General features: G+C 43.2%; 1 protein-coding gene across 2 annotated transcripts in view; it reads right to left on the bottom strand.

Annotated features, from left to right (window-relative positions):
• Positions 1 to 5707: 5707 nt before the first annotated feature.
• The window catches only part of VSTM5 (V-set and transmembrane domain containing 5), a 69026-nt gene continuing 63757 nt past the window's right edge, over positions 5708 to 10976 (bottom strand). The window contains exons 2-4 of one of the 2 annotated variants that reach the window (XM_069202435.1): positions 10242 to 10568; positions 8840 to 8977; positions 5708 to 6107 (exon numbers count right to left, since the gene is read on the bottom strand). In XM_069202435.1, the coding sequence (XP_069058536.1) occupies positions 6058 to 6107; positions 8840 to 8977; positions 10242 to 10568 (515 nt within the window). In that variant the 3' untranslated portion in view covers positions 5708 to 6057. The remainder of the gene's footprint in view (positions 6108 to 8839; positions 8978 to 10241; positions 10569 to 10976) is intronic. The other variant, XM_069202436.1, reaches the window with a different exon arrangement.

Genomic DNA, 10976 nt, shown 5'->3' with positions numbered 1-10976 from the left:
TGTGACTTCCTTCCTTAGAGCTTGTATGCATTCAATATGCTGTGGGGTTACATGAGGAAAATGCGTATTGGTGGCTGCTGGCACATCTGCCAGGGTGTCTGGGTTGATGTCGTCGTGTGATTCAGGGATGTCGGTTAAGGGATTAAAACGGTTACTGAGCTGGATGGAATCATTGGTGGCAAGTGGTAGGTCTTCTTCTAGAGAGGGGGTGGTATGGGTGATAACGTTCCTACTCTCGCCCAGCCCTGTAGTGTCAATGACTTGTTGTCCACGTTTCACGAAAATCTCAGTGATTTTCATGGGACCATCCTTCCTGTTAATTGAAGTGCCCCCCCCCCCCCAGTTTCAATAGAAATATTTCCCTGGGGGCTAGTTAGTATTCCATTGCATTCGCCCAGGAGAGAGTCGATTCTATCCATGACGCAGTTGCTAGCTGCATGCTTATGCCTTTTTCGCTTGGCTTTTAGCACGACCCCGGCCCCTGCCTCTATTGCTTTCCTTTTGCCCATCTGATGTTGGTGTTGGTGCAAGGTTGAACGATAAGGTGTCAGATTTAGTAGAGCAGCTGACTGGGGTCACAGAGTTGTCAATAGCAAATGGGGCTAAGTCCAATGTGGCCTACTTGGGTGATAGATGTCAGGGGGGTGGCCCAGCCCAGCCTCTGTCGGCCGCTGATGGGCGCAGGATGGGCCCACCCTTGGCCCGGGCGAAAGAAGTTTAAAGGGCTCCTGCCCAATCAGAAATGTTTCAGCGCGTCCCGAGCAGCGGGCGCGATATGAGAAAGTTTAAAGGGCTCCTGCCCAATCAGAAATGTTTCAGCGCGTCCCGAGCAGCGGGCGCGCTATGAGAAGGTTTAAAGGGCTCCTGCCCAATCAGAAATGTTTCAGCGCGTCCCCTTTGCAGTCATCTGTGCGTGCTCACTCGACGAGAAAAGTCTCATCGTCAGCTGCACTGTTTGCGGGAGTGCCACTACAAGACATTTGTAGGGCAGCAACGTGGAAGATCTGTCATACCTTCACTAAGCACTGCTGCTTGGAATCCCTCTCTCACGGAGAGGTAGCAGTGGGCCAGGCGGTTCTCAGGAATCTCTTCAGGTGAAGGTGAGCCATTTCTCCTCCATCCCTCCATCCAATGCTTGTTTTCTCCACCAGGTTCCACCCCTGGCCTATTTACAGCAGTGCAGAGAGCCAGGGAGCACCTTCTCAACGCTAAACTACCAAGTGGCGTAATTATACGAGACTGACTGTCACTCTGGTCATAAATTATTTATTACATTTTACACCATTTTTCTTAATTGTTATGAGAGTTTTCTTGTGTTGTGTTTCACTTTATTACAGTTTGAAGTGCTGCATAAATATTTCACACATTGCCTCTATGTTAAGCTTGACTGCTCTGCGCCAAGCGACCAGAAGGTTGAGCACACTTTAATTTGCGGTTTGCTTGTGACTTCATCCTAACAGAGAACTGTGGTTGCTGTTTGAGTACATTACAACCCCCTCAATCAGTTACCCATTTTACAGAACCTCTACAGTAGCTGCTGTCTGTACACAGAGAACTGTGTTTGCTGTTGATTAGTGTTTTAATACCTTCAACCAGTAGCCCATTTTACAGAGCCATCACAGTATCTGCTGCCAGGCTATGGAACAAGCTGCCTGATGTCATCGGAGGAACGGACTCCTATATGATTTTTCAGAGTCTGGTGAAAACGTGGATGTTCTCTGCAGCATAATGGTTGGTCTGGCTTACCCTCGCTTCTGTGTGCCTTTCTTCTTTTGTCTTCTCTTCTGCGACCTGGTTTCTAGCACTTTGATGCCTTTTTGGTTTAATGTGCTTTATAAACACAAATTTTCTTACAATGTCGGTTTCCGGCCAGTAGAAGCATGGACCTGGTGATAGTGTGAGTAAATGATGATCTTTGTGGGATGCTTGATGGTGGCGGAGTTGGAGGGGCCGTGATCTTACTTAATCTCTCCATGGCCTTTGACACCGTTAGCCAAGTCATGCTTGCCTTTAGGCTCTCTCATATAGGAATAACGCATTGAAATGGATAATACTGGCTCTGGTGGCCAACAATCTGTAGCCCTGTACCTTATTCATTCCAATCCTAAAGTTCTCGGTTGTGATGTGTCACAAAGATGTATTCTGTTGCCCCTTTTGCTCAATATTTAGATGTACTATTTCCCCAAACTTTTCAGTGTTTATAGGTCACATCTCTGCATGTGTGCAGATGACACCCAGTTGACATTTGGACTGGCTTATTCACTGGAGCACCTCTCTCCTTGACCATCTTTAGTTGAAGACTATATCTGACACGCTACTGGATGCCCACCAACTTCACGAACCTCAATCCATGTAAGGCAAAGCTCATCATTACATACATTATCGTAAACCCTAGCTTCCATCCTCACTTAATTTGTGTTTCATCTCTGTTAGTCGCCCCCAGGTCACTGTTGACGATGTGGTACTGTGCTTCTAGCAAAATATGCCCCACGATAAGACCCTCTCGCACTTCCAGTCCGATTTTCAACTATTAGGTCCACCTCTGTTACAAATACCTGCTGCTTCCCCGTCACATCAACGCACCAAGCCCGGAAGAAGCAGTCATCTTTCCTTTGACGTCCAGCACATGCCTCCGAGCCCGTTTTTTAAAAACACTGCAGTAGGTTCTTAGACAGATGTCCGATAGTGTGGAATTATGTGGGTTTGAATGTGCAGGAAATGTGTAATACATGTGAGTGTTGTTCCAAACAGGGCCCCCAACATATGTCTTGCGTGGGCCCACAAAATCTTTAGAATGACCCTGCTGCCAGAAACTGAGTCCGCCCTGCTCCATGGCTGGTGTGATACCCTAGACACTGCCTCTTGGATCTCATGATATTATTTTTCTATGGTGTCTGTTCAAGTGTTTCATGGGTCAGCCAGAGACAGCTTTAGCTTTCTCACAGAGCTCATATGTTGTATACAGAGGGGCATCCTGAGGCTGTTCATTGCTAGATTGAATGACTCGTTTCAACCATCACCCAATGGATAATTCTAACAATCATTCACAGTGTAAGGAATCTCCCCATTGCTCAGCAGAAGGCACGTTACCGCGTGGCTGTTGCAGAAGTGGGATGTCGAGATAAAGAGGGGTGCTCTATTTTTGCCGTACACAGATACTTTTGAAATAGCAGGTCCAATCAGATAGTTATCAAAGTCTTGTCTGTGCTAGATCATAGTACTTTGAGCAAACTCTTCACTTGGCACAGCAACATTCATAATATAAAGTGTCAAATACAGAATAATTAAATGTGCTGCAATGCAAAGAAAACAAACTTCACCCAGCCTGTGAGTGAAAAATGTCAGTAAGAATTGTAGGGCTGACATAACAAAGCTTTAGACTAAAAATAAGCTTCTGTGTGCTACCACAAGCTGGAAATGGGCAAATTTAATTGATGGCCCCTTTCTTCTTCTAATCTATGCACTCTACCCACATCTGGATACCTCACAGAATGTTAACCAGATGTTCTCTAACTCGCGACTTTCTTAAGTCGAATAATTTTGTTTGTTACATTAACTCCAGCACCTCCCTCCAGAAGGCACCTTCATCTACATCTACCTTCTGCGCTGCCTAGTTTGGATATGTCAAATTCACATTTATGACTTTTTTCTGGCACATGCCTTGAACTATCTTAGTTGCGGTAGGTTGGACTGTCTTCAGTCTGTCCTTATCCTACGTCACTTGTGGACTCAATTCGAACATAATACTCTTGATGTGCTCTTGCCAATGTTAATGTACAATAGCAACAAAACCTTCTATTTCTGATAGTAACCCCTCACTATATGAACCCGGAGCATTCACTGGAAGTCTTCCTGCCTCTTCTACATAGTTCAGAAACTTAGAGATGCTTGAAAATATTACGTCATGGCGTGATGATCTCCAATATGCAAACACCCCACATTGTAAAGCTCCTGCATGTTTCACATCTCTCACTGTACTCTTTTAAAATGGATGATTTGAGTATTAGACGCTGCTTCATGGCCACTCGTCAAATTTCCTTAAATCTTCATATCATTTTCACTTGAACTGTGTAATTAAGTTACTGCAGTCACCAGGATCATCTGTGTAGAGGCCTATTCTATCTTCTAGTCCCGGGCAAAGTTGCAGATGGATGATACCATGGTTTGGTCTGGTGATCAAAGTATAACTGTCTTCCTATAGATCTCAAGATCTGTTACAGTAATTCGCTTTCATCTGAGAAAAATCAGCCAGGTGACCACATTTTTCCTACACATGCCTCTGGTTAAATGGTGTGAAAATTGGTGTTACAAGGGCAAGGTCACAGAAGTGACCTTTGGGCATACTAACCACACGTAAAACGTCCTCCTTTGGTGTATATACAGACACATTAATTAGTAGTGAATATAAAAAATAAAAAATGAGGGTGAATTTATGGTGGCAAAGTGCCCCGAATACTCTCATATTTTCGACTGTGAAGGATAAAGGGAAAGGATTTTTTTGCACATAGAAATAAGATTTCCATATGGGAGGAAAGAATGTTCAAATAAACATTTCCTCTAATCAGAAATAAACCGATTTTCTTTGCATGGTCAATGTGCATCATTATCTTTAGGGGAATTGGGATTACTCATGGAAACCTATGACTTTCATAAGTTTCTGAACAGACTCTTTGGAATTTTGTAAATCCCAAAACATGAGTAAAACTTTGACCTATGTCTCAGGGGCAAAAATTTACAAATTTCTTTGGGAATCTAACTCTTAATACACACCAATTTAAATTGATTTTTGCTATCGAGAACTCACCAGAATCTAAAGTGACCTTCCAAAATATAATGTTATTCATCCAGGATTGGATGAATAGTAATCAACTCAAATTAAACTCCATCAAGTCAGAGATCATCATAACCAGCAGCAAGCATGACTTGTGGAACCCCATATTCTGGCCAGCTGCAATGCGTACGACACCCCGCCTAAGAGTTCAGTTAAGAGTCTCGGAGTTCTGACTGATAGAAACCTGCCTATGAAAGCCCAACTATTGGCAGTGATTTCGTCCCGTTTCGTACAGCTCTGTAAAATTAGAAGGCTAGGTACATTTCTTACCTTTGAAGCTCTTTTTCAGGTTATCATCAAATTAGTCATCTCGAGGATAGACTATGCAAACTTGCTGTACCTGGGCCTTCCTGAGGGTCTTAACCATAGACTACAACTAGCACAAAATCAACCAGCCAGACTAATCTACCAACTGCCAAGAAAGTGCCACATCACCCCCTGAAGATGAAACTACACTGGCTGCCGGTAAAACAGAGAACTATATTTAAGACTGGGTTCATCATTTTCAAACCTCTTTATGGAAGCAGCCCAGCTTTTATCTTAGCCCGCAGCCAGAATTACATACCACTCATAAATTGAGATCCACCAGCTTGAACCTTCTTACTATTTCTGCCTTTAAAACGATGAGACTGGGGGGCTTCATATTTTCTGTACTCGCCCCCCATTTGGAACTCCTTTCCACTTAATATTAGGGCGACCTCCTGTTACTCTAGATTTATACAATTTCTAAAAATATGGCTGTTTAAATCAGTATATGGCGGAAAGTGTGAGAAGTATGTAATGTTTCTGTTACTCTCGTGCCAAGAAACCAATTGGTGTATCCGCGCTTTATAAATGCTAGTAAAAAAACATAACATAATATAATACCATTTACTCTCACTGTTTATTTTCTTTTATTTTTTTCTTTGTTATTCATTCCATTCTGTATAGTGCTGTCATTTTTCTTCCAGCATTTCAGAATGACAATCTTTTCATACAGTTTTGTCTCCTCACTATATTTTACATGAATCCTGTTTTTCACTTCTTTTCTATTGATGTTGCTTGAGGCCAATAGTAACCCCAATGCAATTTTATGTACAAAAAAACTAATTGGTACTTGACACTGGATATGGATCTCCATGAGCAGAGTTGTTGTGTAGCAGGCTTGTTCATTCTGTTGTTCAGTGTTCCATGCTGGAGAGTGGGATAGCATGCGGTTCTCTGTTAGGATGACTGGATGCATTTGTTCATCCTCCCACCACCATGGTTTCCAGTTCTGTTTCTTCTATTTTGTTAGCTGAACATGAAGGGAAGCAGTGAAAATAGATGTAACTTAGGTGCAATAAATATTCCACAATTCATATAAGCTCACTGAAAACATTAGACAGATCTGCTGTTCATTAGAGCTGATTAGCAAATACAATATAGAAGTTTCAAAGCAGCTCTGTGCTCAGGAAGTGAGGTCCAAATTTACATTTCACCCGCAAAGCCTTGCTTAGTTTACATACTAAACGCCTGAAAATTGTAAAGTTTTATAAACTTCATAAACCTTTGCTTAAAGAAGACTTTCGCTCACAATAATATTTTGAGGGAATTCTGGCCAAGCAAGCAACCTTTTTCCTACTTTTTCTGCATTATCTATTGCTGCAGAATTTTATCTTGCTTCTAAAACTTCACAACTCTTTGCAAAGGGTTACTTTCTTAAGAAGTATTGAAGAAAACGCCACAACGTTTACTGCAGAAAAGATATGTGCTTTTGCACGCCCCTTCTAATCATGTACTTACTGTGGTGAACCTCTTGGAGGTCACATGACGGAGCAGACGCAGAAAGTGCCTGAATCCAAGGCGGCGAAGGAATGGATGGGCATAGATATAGATGAGCTAAACCCATGCATTTCCTTCTGGCCATACAAGCTAATGACAACAAGAAGTTGTCAAGCACCCCAAAAACTCACAGCCCATGGAAGCGTCAGATGGGCCATACATAGAGTTCAGTCACTACCTCAGGTGCTGGTGGGTACCTGGTGTCCAGTGACACATTATATGGAGAACACAGAATGAGATCGGTCTGCTGAGGTGGTAGCGATTGTGCAAATGTTATGACTCTTCGGCCCCCGGGAAAAGTTCACAATACTAAAGATGGTTTCAACTAAAGTCACATGGAGCCCAATCTGGCTTTGACATTTGAGTTGTCTACATATCCCGGGTGTAGTGGTATGGTCCATGAAGAGCGGAATGAATTCTTAGAGGTACTATCCTCTCAATTAAATGTATTTTTTTTGTTTACATAGTTGCAAGAGATAGTAGGTTCATGATAACTCAACATTCCAGGAGCCACTGGAGGTTCTTAATATAAAGGCTCTTGGCTAATATGTAAGAAGAAACACTCAACAGCAAAAAGGTTACCCACCCACACCAAAATTATGCTTATGCCAACCATTTGTCCCCAATCAGCAGTTGCTGTGTGTTACAGCTAAACTGTGACTCATTTGTGCTGCTTCCACAGCACAGGTAGGACCTCTTTTAGCTGGTAAACTAATGAAGATATGTGGTTTTAATTTTAGCCATAGTTAAATCAGCTATCTGTCAGATTATGAAAGGTTTGCTCTCTGCATTAACCTTTTACTGATGATTAAAGTCCTCTTTGGGTTACAGTTGGTAGTCGAATGTTAGTTAAGATACATGTAAAACAATGTTGATATGTAGGTGACCTGAGCCGCTGCAGGTGGGCACCCCAGTAACCTGTCCTCTCACATTCTATCCCTCCAGGTCTACGGAAAGAACAAATCTTTCTACCACAAGCTCCATAATATTTAGTTTCTCTCCACTTGGCTTCCCCTTTTCTAATTGATAACAGAGTCGGTAGGGACCATGCACACCACTTGATGCCCTCGATAGCCCCTCTCCAATAGCCTGGCACTAACAGTATTTGGCAAATAAGCAATCTAGGTCTCCTAGTGATAACAAACCCATGCACCTCCCTGCATGCAATGACCATCCACCACAGCTGTCAATGACCCTTATCCGCCTGGATGCAGAACCTCACTGTTGACCACAGAGCTGGCACATCATTCACCTTCTCGTTACTCTGTTTCATCATGGTCCGTGCTCTGGAAGAAGCCACACTGGCCACCATCTATTTCACTCCCCTGCTACATCAGAGGAAAGGTCATCTGTCAACTAGGAGGTAGAGGGGCACAAATCATATCCTGTGACTGAGGCCAGTGGTGTGTCCGGGACCAGTGAGACACCATGTCTCTCCCCCATTACTAATTTCCAACTCAATGGATTATCCTAGATCCTTCACCTCACTGGGAAGCTTTCTCTGGGTAATAAGTTAGACATCAGAAAGCCTAATTCAATATTTCCCTGGCCAAGGTAAAGAAAAGACCGAGTGACTAAAATAATGTTTGCCTGCTAACCTTTTAAACAATATCATTTGAAATGGGATATTACTGCTTCCAGGTAAATTCATCTGAGGTGAAAGTTCAATGCCTTCCAGGCACGGTGTATGTAGGTTTAGCTACATTTATAGGCCAAATAGCACAGGTGCCTGGAGACAAGCAGTGTGTGCCACATCCTGGCAAACCCAACACAATGTCAGTCCGGTCACAAGGAGGGACACTAGCGTTCCCTCAAAGACCTGCTTTTAAAAGTAACACAATGATTGGCAGAGGCTTTTGCCTAAGCATACAGACGGCACTTTTCCATGTGCGCTCTTAATAAAAATGGTATCCCTGCATAGGCCCACAAGCCAGGCATGGGCTACTCATGCATTCATTAATGCTCTTGCTCTCTAAACGTTTTCAGTTCCTAATTTTCTTTAACAAACTTCTCTTCTTCTAACGGGACAATTCCTTGTAGGTGCATCTACCTGTTAGAATTAGCCTTCCGTCACATCAATTTACCAATCACTTGTGTCACTTGTGTCTAGACAGTGCTTCTATTTGTCCGAACTCATCAGATGCTAAAAACATATTCATGGAACCCTGGACGCAGCAATTCTGAATTTTGAAATAAAAAACCTACCTTGTAGAGTTGCATTTCTTTTCCTTAATAAATACACACAATTATCTGAAAACCGGATAAAGCAGCTCACAAGGACCGTCGCTGCCACAAGATATGCAACGGATATGACTGTGAAATATACATCTTCATAAGAGATCTCTGGAAGAGATGAAGAAGAAAGGACTGATTTTAACACAACAAGATGTATTCAAAGGGGCACGTCAAGCTACCTTGATTCTGAACCGTTGCTCGCCCCCCAGGTCAACACTGTAGTCAAAGGTCTTGACCTCCAGCTCTCCCTACTCTGCCAAGTCCTCCCAGAACTCCATTCCATTCACTTGGTATAGCTGACAAGAGCCCTTGTCATGGCACGTTTGCACTGATTCAGCCTCTTGTACAAGGACCTCCTCGTGAAACTCATTTCTAGACTACAAGGGCCACCAAACCAAGCAGCCAGCCACGTAAACGCCCACATCGAGCGTGTCATGAAGGATCTCCACCATCTTCCACCAACAAACTCAAGGTTCTCTGCAGCATCCTTAAGGGCTACTGAGCAAAAAAACAGAATATATTAAAAAATTAACCCCTATAGCCAGAACCCTCTCATCATCTTCTGCCCACCAAATACATCAACAGTCATTCTAGGGAGACATATTCCTGGCACTCTAGGGTCTAGACTGTGGAATGTCCTCAAGCTTCCTTGAGATTAGAACCCTTTCACTTACAATTCATGAAACTCTTTAAAAGTGAACTATTCCGGCTTACATCCTAACAGAACTCACCTCAGATCAAGACTGAATGGAAGTACACTGAATATGAGCTCCGTCCATCCTATCGGACCACACCTTTCTTGCTTTTCTCTTCATTCATCTGTACACTGTAGGCTACTCTAGCTCTCTGAAGCCAATGATACATGTATTGTAACCAGGGCCGTCTGTAGTGCAGATGGAGCCCAGTGCGACAATCTTTTTTGGCACGCCCCCTCATGACCTCTTTCTTCCCAGATACCCTCACTACTACCCTCCAACAGTGCCCCATTCTCTCTATAGGTCCTCTCTCACATGCATTTCATTTGTTGTATAGCACTACTCATACCAGTGTAGGGCGTCAGGGCACTTTGCATCACACATCCATTAAAGAGACAACGAATTATACGTGTACAATTCAGGCTATAGGTAATGTTCCACGATGCAATGGGGATTACAAGGTGTAAGAATCTCCAGTGATATCTTGACATTTTAATTGTTGCCTCTAAACTGCTGGAAATACAAGGAACTCTGCAGGATGTGCTCTTAAACCTGTATTATTTCTAACAGCCCCCACCCAAGGTCCGCACCAGGTGCAGCTGCACCGACCGCACCGCTTTAGAGCCCTCCCTGATTGCAACAGTATTGTCCCAATAAATAAATATATGCATACATACCTTTGATGTTCAGCACAATGGTGGCGTGTGTGTAAGCCCCGGCATCTTCAGTCACAATGACGGTGTAGAAGCCATTGTCCTCTATTCCGACGCTCGTAAGTTCAATTGAGCCGTTCTCGTGGTGGTGCACTCTGTTCTCGTATCCTTTTGAAACATTCACGTAAAATCCACCTTTCCAGAAGATAATGTTTTGAATTCCTCGTTGCGACACATACTGCCAGGTGATGGCTGGTTTTCCTTCGCATGAATATTCAATTGAGAGTAAAACGTTTTGGGCCACGGTGGCATTTATGACAGGTTCCGGGATCAGCAATGCAATTCCTTGCGCTGAAACCAGAAGATGGTTATATGCAGTGAGGACTGACTTACAGGATTGTCCTTCCAAGTAGTAACACTGGATGACTCAGGGAAATACTTTTGCTATGTCCAATTCTGCAGTGCTAATTTATAGTTTTCAGGTGCATGAAACTTTGAAGTACGCTAACTCTATATATGAATGAAAATACAGTAATGAACATAATCACATAGTTTTATTATACATTCAGTGTTTGATCTTGCGGCCCCTCCAGCCCAACAGAACTTCTTATATGTGTCAATCACATCACTAAAGCCACTCAGTGCCCATGCACCATAAAAGGTGAGTGTCAATGCTTCTGGACAGGTCTTGCGCCCGGTACCTCTCTACACTTGCCGGGCTATTCAGGGTCTTTGGTTGTGACCAACAAGCTCTGACTG

Source organism: Pleurodeles waltl, chromosome 8 (genome assembly GCF_031143425.1).
Source record: "Pleurodeles waltl isolate 20211129_DDA chromosome 8, aPleWal1.hap1.20221129, whole genome shotgun sequence".
In the NCBI taxonomy this organism is placed as follows: Eukaryota; Metazoa; Chordata; class Amphibia; order Caudata; family Salamandridae; genus Pleurodeles; species Pleurodeles waltl.
This window is presented reverse-complemented; position numbering and strand designations above follow the sequence as displayed.